General features: G+C 40.0%; 1 protein-coding gene across 1 annotated transcript in view; it reads right to left on the reverse strand.

Annotated features, from left to right (window-relative positions):
• The window catches only part of EXOC4 (exocyst complex component 4), a 717,712-nt gene that overhangs the window by 508,272 nt on the left and 196,655 nt on the right, over nucleotides 1-12,785 (reverse strand). Inside the window, exons 8-9 of the mRNA XM_045792625.2 lie at nucleotides 11,532-11,677; nucleotides 7,075-7,163 (exon numbers count right to left, since the gene is read on the reverse strand). Coding sequence (XP_045648581.1) covers nucleotides 7,075-7,163; nucleotides 11,532-11,677 — 235 coding nt within the window. The remainder of the gene's footprint in view (nucleotides 1-7,074; nucleotides 7,164-11,531; nucleotides 11,678-12,785) is intronic.

Consider the following 12,785-nt stretch of genomic DNA (forward strand, 5'->3'; position numbering starts at 1 on the left):
GTTTTATTTTCTAGACCTCATACTACATGCATGCGTATGTCAATTTCTTCTGAATTTTGGTAATAGATCACTTCAGATAAGGTCATCTCGAACTAGTAATATTCCTGAAAGGACTCAACCCTCATTCTGAAAACATAAAACTATCTTATGAATTGTGTCTTATCAGGACAATGATCAAGTTGTTCTCTGGCATTCTCATCAATCTAAAAATTACTTTCCCCACATTCCCCATGAATGTTTCTGATCTTCTCTATTTTCTAAAACAGCTCAAGTCAGAATTAGTTGCATCATATAAACTACTAAATTTGGCAAAAATATTACGAAATTAATGTGGGCCAAATGGTTTAAAAAATACGGGCTTCAGAGGGGAGAGGGGTGGGGGAATGGGATAGCCTGGTGATGGGTAGTAAGGAGGGCACGTATTGCATGGTGCACTGGGTGTTATACGCAACTAATGAATCATCGAACTTTACATCAAAAACCAGGGATGTACTGTATGGTGACTAACATAATATAATAAAAAAATATTTAAAAAATATGACAGTAACTTCTGTCATATTTAAAAATGTCATTTTTTAAAAAAAAAGTTAACTTACTTTTAAATTGTTCTGATACATGCTAGAAATTTGTAATTTTTTTCAAATTTTTTATTTAAAAAAACCTTTTAACTCAAGTAGTATATAAAGAGAAATGCCTATGTATCACTTTTCAATCTCACTTAAGAGTATTCACTCTTTTCCCATATCTGCATGTGTGAATGATTAATGGGCAGAACAAAGGTTTCTTAAAATAAGGTAATAGGTCATCAACTAGTTCTGCATCATGACCAGGGATCATTTCTCGAGAGTGAGGTTCATAGGCTTTCCTAAGGCTTTGTGATAACTGTTTTGCACTCTCGGGATCCACTGTCCGTCCCATGACCTCCAGGCTCCTCCACATGGCTCGGATACCAATGGTTTGTTTGACTTTGTTTGAACTACAATTCTTCAGAAAATAAACCCATGTCATAAATTAAATCCAGAAACAAAGAACAGTTTTAAATAAAATAAATATCTACATTGCAAAGATTATGGCAAAGAGGTGATACACTTAGTGACAACCTTGGCATGAGAATACTTTTATTTCCTAAATGATCTGAAATAATGCATTAGTCTGTTCATGACCTCAGGAAAATATATTTATTACTTACTAGTTCTTAGGAACATATAAAGAAATTAACATTTATAAAAATTCTATTATAATTTCATTATAAGACAAATCTTACATATGAGGAAGTTAAGATCAGTCTTTTAAAAAAGCAAGAATATAAATATATAAAAGGAAGGGGAATCAATTTTATACACTATTTTAGAATCTAAAACAGAAGAGATAACTACGAAAGATTAAGGTTATTTTGAAATAATTATATGCAATTTTAAGAAGAAAAAATGTATTTTTTCATGTCCCCTGCATATTGCTACATAGTTATTAACAAAGTCATTATGTAAAATTTAAAACTACAAAGAATTTTCTAATCGTATTTCAAGATATAAAGCTTTACAAGTGCTCTTATATTTAAGGCTGTGGAACAAATGTGAAGGATGAGTATAAAATTGCTGTACCTCACTCCAGCCAAAATGTCCCTGAAAATGTGCACATAAATGAAATCTTGCTTTAAATGCTCCATTACAGAAAAGTTTGCTATTTGAGAGACTCCTATTATAAATCCTTTTGTAAAAAAGGATAATCAACTCATGGCTAATGTATTTCAAATATCACTCTACCTTAAGGCGAGGTACCCCCAAACAGATTAATTACATATGATATCATTAAGTATTCACAACCTCAGTCACCAACAACCCATTAGAGAGAAAACCTCAGAAAATTCAGGTCAGGTCAGTATAAGAGCCCAGTTTTCCTGATGCCAATACTTCCATATTTACCATGTAAAGCAAATCCTCTTAGAGAAGTTAATTCTCAAGTGGTTGGAGATTTACAGAATATTTTAATATCAGGGCTATAGAAATGCCACTCATTAGACTAATGGGAATAAAATAGCACTCTAAAGGTAATATTATTGAGTATAAACAGAAGTACTAAGTAGCCCCAAGACAGAAAAGAAACTGTAATCAAAACTGAGTATACATTTCTACTTGGATCAATGACAATTAATGTGCTCTACCCATTTGAGTTTTATTATCTTAAAAATGAACGAAGAAGATAAATCACAGGACTTCTACTCTGCTTATCAAACCTCCCACTAGGCTTTTTCAAATGAGTAGGCCTGTACCTGCAAATAAGGAGATACGGAGGATAGAGGCCTCCTCCAACCTATACTTTTTGAGTGCTTAATTCAAGCCAAGCATTGTCCCAGGCACTGGAATGCACTAATGAGTAAGACTTGCATTTTGGGAATTCAGAAGCAAGTGCAGAAACTTACCAAGTGAGGAAGACAGGTAGAAATTAAGTATCATGAGAAAAATTAAAAAAACATGTGATAAAGAATGATAGGATGGTGGTGGGGAGTGGGCAGGATGCTGAAAGAGGTCAGGAAACAATAATAAGATGTGGGCAGGAGACCTAGATCTGGAAGTCACCTGCACCTAGGCGCTAAGCAAAACTCAGTCTGGGCTGAGATAGCTGAGGAGAGTCCACAGAGTAAGCACAGCTAAGGTCCCAGGACCAAACCTTGAGACACCCCAATATATGCAGGAAAAAAGGAACACGGCTGGCCGGAGGATCAAGTGAGATGAACACGGGGAAGAAAACACTGAATCTGCCAAGATGGGGATCACTGGTGACCTTGAGAGGAGCCAACTCAGGGGAACAGTGAGACTGGAGGGGTGGAGAAAACAAGAGAGAAAGAAGTGGGTGCAGTTCTTCCAATTTCACCATGTTCAATTTTTTAAAGCACCATTTTAATTTAAATAAATTACAACTACTCTAATTTTCCCAGAGTTTTAATATCAAATTTGTATAGTCACAACATCCCCCCTAAAGTAGTCAGAACTCATAACAGCTCTATTTTTCAAATGAGAAAACCACGGCACAGTGGGACTGAGTAACCTAAGAGCTTATTTTGGTCACGAGCAGCACTATTTTGAGTTTTTTTTTTAAACCCCTAGTGAGATAACGTGTTCGTCAGTTGCCCTATTTCCCAAAGAATCCCACGTTAAACCTGAGAAGCCGTACTCAAGCTAAGTGTTTGTTAAAACTACTACATTTCTAACCTGTAGCACGGCTGTCTAAGCAGTACAATGAAGCAGTGGAGAGGCTCAAAGCAACGGGAAGTCTCTGATGAACAGAGACACACAAGTTAGATCTCCACCTGTTACCGCGCACACTTTGAAACGGCACCCCTACCTCCTGGGCCCAATTGCCAACAGCAGACTATATAATGAGCCATCTGTACCTGAATGGAGCCAACTGAGATGGGTTGATGATACCAAAGAAATCTCATTTTTACATTCTTTTTTCCCCTTGTGCGTTGTTGGGTTGAGTCACATTTTTAATTGCATGATGAATGGGAAATGTTGGCAGAAACTGAACTTTTATAAAATTTGAGCTTTTTAATGTTACTTTGATGGTCTTCCTGGTGGATTTTCTTTGCCGCAGAAAGAAAAGTTGACCTCTGAACCAAACCACTGGGAAGCGAAACCTGCAGCTATGTGGTGGTGAGAGGAGAGACAAAAATCTTCTGCCGGCCTCTTAGGGATTTGACTGAACTATTCAATTATACCTTTTCAAGGATAAGCTGAAATGCAGATCTCACTGTGGTCCTTGGACCAGTCAGATGAATAGAATAACTGAAAAAGGCTGGCCATTTTTTAATGGAAAATAGGTGTGATTTTCCCCTTTTCCTGCTGAGCTGTTAAAAGCATTCATCAGAGACACTTTAACTTCTCAATGAAATACCATCAAACTTTTACAAACACTCATCAGCTGAGCTATTCTCTCACCATGCATGTGATCTGTCAGCTCAGCTAAATTATTTTTTAATGATCATTATGAACATGATATGTTTGCTGACTACTTTCCTCCCTGTAACCGGAGATAAATGCTCCTATTTTGCTGAACACTGTTAAGTAAAACATACTCTCGCACATAGTTCCATATTTCAATCAACTTTCAACTTTCTGAAAAATGAGAAAGTTCCTAGTTTGATGATAGAGATTCTTCAGTTAACCACCCTCACAGAATAAACTTCCTCCGTAACAGAGCTGGATTTAAAACATGTTTTTCAATTTTATACAGCAGTACTGTCCTAGGCCAGACAGCTCAGTGGCAACATTCCTACTTAATGAAGCTATGTACGACTGGAGAGAACAAAAACAGATCGACACACAGACTCTACTTCTCCCTAAACTTAAAAACTAATAGAACCTATGGAGCCGATACTGGCTCTCAGTGGCCGCATCTCCCCTTGGGGCCCTTCCTAGCTCTCCGCAGTAAGCTCTCTAGCCCACGTTCGACGTCAACTGTCCTCATTTGTTCTGTCGCTGAGTCAATCAGTATTTACTGAATATTTACCATACTAGGCACTGTGCTAAGGATAGGAAATAAAATTGTATTTCTCTCCTGAACTTCAAGTTTCGTGGTAGGCTCAAACAAGTTAGCACTGATCCACAATACAGTGTGGAAAGTCCTCAGAAAGGGAATGTCAAAGATGTGGTAGGAGGACACAGCACGGGCCACAACCTGAGAGAGGAAATGGGGGGACAGTCATCAGACTTAAGTGACAACTAAATTTAAGTTGGAAAGCGGAGAAGGATTTAGCTAAAGAGACAAAGAGAAGGAGTACAAAAACTGAAGTGATAGGACTAGTGAGAACAATGAGAACAACAGGGCTAGAGGAGGAGGAAGACATAATACTTCCTATTCAGTCAGCAGTTCTCTAAACACTGCTCATTGCTTACCTCAACGTGGCTTTCACAACAGCCTCGTGAGGTGGGTACTGTTATTTCCGTCTCCACTTAGGGGTAGGTAAACCGAGGCACAGAGGTTGCAAAACTAGTAAATGGGGAGCTAGATTGTGTCAGCAATCTGGGCCCAGAACCCTCGCCTCTTCATTGCTTTGCTCCAGGGTCTCTCCAGAAATCATGGACCACTGGGGCCACAGCTGCAAAAGCCATTGTGCATGGCTGAGAGTGCAAAGCGCTCGCTATTCTCACTAACAAAAAAGAAGAAAGAGTCTACCATCAGTCATCTGTCTTGGTTGACTAATTATGCTCGAATGTGAATGAACGACAGGTTGTGCTGCTGTCCTGTTAATTATGTGGTCTACCTTTTCATCACTACGTGTCAAACAAAAGGCTTCCTTGTGGTGGGGATGTTGGTACGAAGGGAGGCTGCGCGTGTGTCGGAGCAGAGGGTATGCAGGACGTCTCTGCTCTTTCTCCACTCAACTTTGCTATGAGGCTAAAACTGCTCTAAAGAATTAAGTGTATTGATGAATAAAAAGTGAAATGATCTAAAAGAAAAAAAGAAAGGCTTGCTTTGTCCCCATTAAAGAAATTTCATGTACTACGAACCAAGTAGAGAGAAATTATGGAGGTAAATTTAAAGTTTCTTGAAGTCGACTCAACGATTACAATAAGGGCGTGGAATATGGAGGATCGCTCTAGCCCTACGCGATCAACTACAGCCCCTGAGCGGCAGTTCAGGTACAATCAGTCCAATGGAAATGTGTGCTCTGTTACCACCATTTCCTTCCAAGCTTCTCAGTCCAGCCTATACCCCCGGGAGGCAGCTGCTTGCTAGAGCCTGGGTCACCTTCCGCCTTCACTCCTTGACTTGTTCCAATCCTAACTATCCCCTGTACCCATGTACTTTGGGTCTCCAAGATGCACACTTCATGCTTCCAACAATGGAGAGCAAAAGGCTAATTTCCTTTTCCTTATATTCTCAAACATATGTCTAGGCATTTAGTTCCGGTAACTATACCCGTGAGCTGTGGAATTATTACTGCGGTATAGGCATGAGAGAGAAGAGCAGCCTCTTTGGGAAAATTTATAGGTATTTAGATTAACAATGGAGATGGAGGTAGAAATGGCTAGGTGGTAGTCCTTAAATCCAGAAAGGCTGGCTGGTTACTGCATAATGTTTGGAAACATGATAAATCTTGAAAACTAAATATTTAATTGTGCAGGCTGCTCACTGCAAAATATTTCAAGTGCCTCTAATGCATCCCCCAAAATGGAAGTGTTCTTATGCGTCCCTCGTACAGGAAGCCCACAGTTTTAAAATAATTTAAATCATCACTCCCTTCTCTCAACTCCTCGAGCATCTTCATGCACATCATTTACTTAGTCGTTAGCACTGACTTCCTGATACTATTACTGATATTCATGCCTTACTTTCATAGCTGGATCTTAAGGCTTCATCTTCCCTTTCCTTCTACTCAACCTCCAGCCCCTCCGATGCCTAGGACGGCAGGCACTTAGCAGGACTTCATAAATCTTTCTTAATTGATTGCATTTACCATGATTAGCATCCTTGTCACAGAAGAAAATGTTATTGGATTTTTAATTTAATTACATTTGCTTACGATTTATTTTCTCAAGTATTTTCTCCTACAGATTACAACTGTTTAGTAACCACATATGGCTATCGAATATCCTGTATATCAAAGCTAGCTTGATTACAACATCTCACTTAGAGGCATCTTTCTTCCTTTTAAATAACAACAGAAGTTGCATTTGCCCTTTCCCCAATCCCAGGTACTCCTGCTACATTCCAGAACGTATGGAAAGCACCAATTAAGTATAACGGTGACGGTCACAGAAGACTGGCATTCCCCGAGACTATGACTGGACTTGTGTCTGCCATGTTTAAGCACGAAGAGACTGATCTTCTATCTTTTTGCTTTGAATTCTCACTTGAACGGTAGCAGGTCTATAAATCCTGTGGCCAAGGCAATAGTTTTAGCTGCTTGGCAGCAGACGCTGGGAAGTAACAGAAGAAACAGATGATCAAGTCTCTAAATCTTTGCTATCTTGAAAGAATCCTGTGAGGGCAAACCGCAAATTCACATGCGTGAAACACTTCAGATCTTCCTCCAGAAACTCATTTTTCCAGAGAAGTTCAACCACCTACCTTGAAGTTCTCCGCTGCGACTGTAGAGCTCCCGACGCTGCTCTCGCAAATAAGCACTCATACTGATGGCGTGGGAGGAGGACTCGAACCTGTAATGAAACGCAGGGTAAACCAAAAGGCGGTGTCCAGCCACGTATTCCAAAAGTATTCGCCTCTAGTCTGTGGGGTGCTCCTTACTGTTCCACGACCCAAACATTCTGGCTCTTCCATGCCAGGGCCAGAGCGGGCTGCCACAGACCGTGATTTATGAACAATATTCCTGGCTAACTCTCCTGCACAACAGCCTTTGGATCATTTGCTCTTTCATTTCAGCTGATAAACTCTCATCTGTCGCACTTTCTTCTGCCTCCAGACCCTTAGCCAGGACCCCTATGCACACGCAGTAAGAGTACCCTGCAGAGTCATTCCAATCGTGCTACTATCCAGTTCACACAGCACGAGTGACTGCCAGCCGCCGCCGCAGAAATACCGGCTCCGCGGGGCAGCCATCTTGCTCCTCTAACTCCCCCGGTGAGGGAACTAGTACAGAAGGCATTCTAGCAGCGCTGCGGAATACACCAAAGAAGCAAGGTGTCTATGGTCTCTCCTGAAAAGTCCTCAAAAGCATTACAGTTTCGAAACGGTTTCTGATTGGCCACCTACGACATGAAATACTCTCAAAGCAAACAGGCGACAAAGGGTGTGTTCACACCACCCCAGGAATCGCTTCAGAGGTCAGCAACACGGAGGACAGGTGCATGATATAGAACAGGTTTCTAAAGGCGAAAACAATAACTCAGGAGTGAAAAAAAGAAAAAAGAAAAAAAATCACAGTTGTAAAAGACATTTGCAGGGAAGAGGGTGAAAAACAGGTAAATTGAAGACCGTATCAAGAGTAAATCCTTTGCCGTGTTAAGAAATTCCATTTCAGACCTGTGATTTTCAAAGTCAGAGGAATGGGGCTGACAGGAGGAATCCTCCTAAGAATACTTGCCACTAAGTGGTAAACAGCAGCATCACGAAAGAGCAACAGTGATAATGGCATAGGTTTCTGGCAACAAAATAAAAGGAACGCCACCACTTTCTTAATTACGCCTTCTTTCTCCATTCTTTGACAAGGAAGATGAATGTCAGTCAGAGGGAGACACCTGGGTTTCTTGATCCTCTCTCTGCACCCTGCCAAGAACTGAGAGGGCCCTCACAGCCAGAAGGAAGGCAAAGTGCGCAGTCCTTCAAAAGTGCCACCTGCCAGTCAAGGGCAGGAAAGAAGGCGCTGACCTCCAAAAAGCATGCTGACAGCTATTGATCAGAAATGGCAAGGGAAAAAGAAATAAACTCTTGAGCAAAGAATAGAGAGGCACACATGATACAATGAGAACTTAAACGCACTTAATTAACCTTGGCTAGGGGCAATTAAAGAGAGTAATAAAGTCCTTCATAAAAACAGATTATAGCTCACCCAAATCTTAATCCTTTATGACCTGATGTATTTTTGCTACTCAGGAACCCTCTGTATGTTTGCCACAACTCATAGATTGGTATAATTTCATAGTAAAAGAGGCACTAGAGAGGATACGGTCTTGCCTCCTTATTTTATAGCCAAAGGCACAGAGGCCCACGATGACGGGAGACCTGTCCTGACTCGCACAGTTCATTAATGGTAGAACCAAGACCAGAAGCAGGCAAATCTGGAAGAATGGTCTAATTCTGTGTGGGTGAGGAGTTGTTATTACTGTGCAATAATAATAAATTTTTGACAATGACTTAAGTTCATTTATTCAGTTCTAATAATTTATATGTTTTTCAGTACCACAATTCAGGACTGGCTAAATGTGGAAAAATGTATATGTGGTCTGAGGTTGAAAGTTAAGGGTGATGGTTGAGAGCATGAAATCTAAATACCCTGAAACCTACTTTCTGTAACACACCTAGATTTACAACAGTGAGTTGAGCTAGGAAGAGAAAGAGAGAGAGAAGAGAAAGCACGCCAGATAGCAAGCAAACAAACAAGCGAGCAAAGCAAAGGCCTAAGGATTAGGCACCATCTCAGGCCATCTTAGTTAACCACCCTTTTTCTTCCACCATCTTCCCTGTTTACTGGCAAAGCCCCCCTTCTATCCGGGCATTCAGCTTCTTTGCTCCCTATTCAAACAGCTGTGTGCTGAGGAAAAGTGGTTCCTCTCCAGCCCAAGACTGTCACCAGAGATGACCCCTGACTATTTCAAGACAATCACCATGGCCTGCCAGTGACTGGTTTAGGAATGGGCTAAGACCCAATCCTAAAACCAGAGGAAAACTTGCAGAGGGGCTTTGTCACTGGCAGAAAAGATTAATAAATGGATAACAATGATTAATTTTAAAAAGAGATCTGAAATGGTTTAGCCACTTTGTAAGACAGTAAAGCTAAACATAATCTTACCATATGATCCAGTAATCATTCTTTCAGGTGTTTATCCAAATGAACAGGAAACTTACATCTACACAACACCTGCACATTTATAGCAGCTTTATTCACAATGGCCAGAAATTGGAAGTAACCAAGATGTCTTTCAACAGTTGAGTGGAAAAAACAAGGTACATGCACACAATGGAATATTATTTAGCAATACAAAGAGATGAGCTATCAAGCCACAAAAAGCACGAAGAACCTTAAATGCATATTGCTAAGTGAAAGAAGCCAATCTGAAAAGGCTACATCCTGTATGATCCCAACTGTAAGACGTTCTGGAAAAGATAAAATATAGAGACAGTGATTATCAGGGGTTCAGGGGGTGGGGAAAAGAGGGAGGAACAGGATGTTGAGGACAGCGAAAATATTCTGTATGTTAACGTGACGGTGCTACATGACATTACACATTTATCAAGACCCACAGAATGTACAACACAAAGAGTGAACCCTAAGGTAAACAATGGACTTTAGTTAATAATGATCAATATCGGTTCATCCATCAGTTGTAACAAAGGTACCACATGAATGAATCCAAGATGTTAACGTAAGTAGAAATTCTGAGGAAAGGGGACATAAGAGAACTCTTTGTCTTGTCAGCTTGATTTTTCTGCAAACTGAAAATTGGTATAAAAAAGTCTACTAATTAAAAAAAAAAAAATTGCAGGAAGAATCCCACCCTTCCCTTGGCATCACCATTATACTGCAGTGGGCCCAAAGGCAGAGAGACAAGAGGGTTGGGTCCTTGAGGATACTGCACTGTCAAATGACGGACTCCTCTACATTCCTCCTCACTGTGTGAGGTAAGAACCTTCCAGTGGGGTCCTATGTTACCTGTGGACTAAGGCATTTTTACTAATAGTGCGTCTACCCTCTGAACAAAATGGGAAAACATAAAAACAGAAAGCGCTCAATACACAGAACGCATTTTATTACATTGCAGGCACGCTCAATCTCCTCTCCTCTAGACCACAAGATGAATGCACTATCGAAATTTTCCGTAATGATTAAGAACTCTATGAATCTATGATATAAACAAATCTCAACAATGAATCAATAAAAGATACTGGAGCTTCAACTATTCAAAAATAATGAATTCAAAATACAGAGATAATACTTCTGTAGTCACTTTATATGCTTAGACTTACAGGTACAACTGCTTAACCAGTTAACTCCCGACTCCTCAGAAGAATACACAGATCGACCAAGACTTAATCCTGCTTCTACCAATTACTAGCTGGGTGAACTTACATAAGTTACTTAACCTCGCTGTGTCTCAAGTTTTTATGTGCAAAAAAGGATTAAAAATAAAACCCTGACCCATAAGGTTGTAATGAGTAAATGAGACAATCCATGAAAATGGCTTCGTGCTTTTGCTAGTATTTAGTGAGGATTCAGTGTTAGCCACTACTCTGTTAGCTACCGAAATTTGACATCATCTAAATTAAATTACGTTTGAGATTGAGAAACTCATCTCCTCACAGTGCCTGGTAGATAGAAAGCACTCAGTGGTAGCTGCTGCTGTTCACTATCCAATATTAACTATTAGCTGTTACCAAATGACATACACTTAGGAACATGGCCTGGTAGTGTCAACTAAGACAGTAATTAGAAAAAAAGAATTTCCAGATTGTTCCTTCATTAAACCAAATAAAATCCAATGTGTCAACTTTAAGGTTATTTCTTGGCACTTGGGGTTTTTTCAAAAGCTGACATATTTCATTTCATATAAAAGTTCCCAGAAACAACTGGCAAGTTTCATTTCCCTTCATTTTATATAAAATGCCACAGAAATAAATTCCAAAAATCTTTAATAGAAGTTCTAGATAGTCCACTAACCGTATTACAAAATAGCCATTTCCCCTTACAGAAAACAAATGTATACAAAATAAAAAATAAATTCACTTCCTATAAGTTATTTCCAACCAGCTGTAACTGGGTGGAGCACTGGCTGCCAATACAGCAGAAAGCCGTCCTACTTGGATCAAACATTTCTTGACACCTGCTATCTTACCATCAGGGAGATACTTACTTAAAAAGAGAATTTTTGGGCCTTTGAGGTTTCTTCTTGGCAAAAAAGGCTGCAAAATCTCGTCCAGTGCTGGCATAACTTAGTTGAGCTGATGGTTCAGAGGCTGTACGAGTATTTTTCATATCCAGGTACTCAGTCAACAGCATCTGTAGAATCAGATAAACAGTTTAATACACACATTTACGATGTGCTACTAAGAAAACCAATTTAAAGTGATGAAAACCTAATTCTAAAACCTCATCCTTGACATTCAGAAGTATATTAACCTAGCTATTCATATTTCTAGTTGTAGATCTGAGGAAAGATTCAGTATAGCCAGAAAGTCGTCTATTTGCCATCTACACCTAAAACTGAGAATAGGATGTTAGGCATTTGAACGTGAAGGTAAAGGGGAACATTTTTACTGAGGGTCTGCTATGTGCCAGGTACTGTGCCAAGTGAGTTAATCAACATTTCTAATCCTCATAACTGCCAATTACAACAACGTCAGCAGCAATGCCATAATATTTACTGAGGGATTACCATGCTGTAGGCAAGGGGCTAATTTAGATGCATTATCTTATTTAAAGCACAACATTTGATCAAATGAATTCTCAGATTACAGATAAGGAAGTGGTTTAGGGATTGCAGAATGAACCCTGGGGGACTCATTCTGGTGACCATGCCACACCCCTCACTCTATAGCAAAGGGGATTAAGCAACTGCAACAAACCTGTTAAGAGCCATTGCAGGCTAAGAGGTGCTAACCTACAAATGATTTCTAGGCCCACTGCTCATCTTGACAGCTTCAAAGCAAGAAAACCAACAGCTTGAAAACCAACAGCTTTTTAAAGCACTATTGCCAATGGATAATGCTTACAAAATCAACCCACTTTACAGCCTCAGAGGGTGGGACTTGGGCTAGAATCAACTGTTGCATTTTTTTTAAAGATTTTATTTATTTACTTATTTTAGAGAGAGAGAGAGCATGCACACATGTGTGCAAACAGGGGTGGGAGGAGGTGGAGGGGGAGGGAGAGAATCTCAAGCAGGCTGAGCTTGGAGCCTGACACAGGGCTTGATCTCATAACCCTAAGATCATGACCTAAGCCAAAATCAAGAGTCAGGCACTAAACCACCTGAGCTACCCAGGCACCCCAGCTTTGTATTTCTAATACAAGTGCTTTAAAAAGTTCCCACTGTTGTGAAAGAAAGTAGCAGATCTGGAAGAGAAATCACCATGGTTCCTAAAAATATCCAACCTGGGATTAAAGC

This window comes from Ursus americanus, chromosome 3, assembly GCF_024610735.1.
Source record: "Ursus americanus isolate L20-20 chromosome 3, mUrsAme1.1.p, whole genome shotgun sequence".
Taxonomy (NCBI): Eukaryota; Metazoa; Chordata; class Mammalia; order Carnivora; family Ursidae; genus Ursus; species Ursus americanus.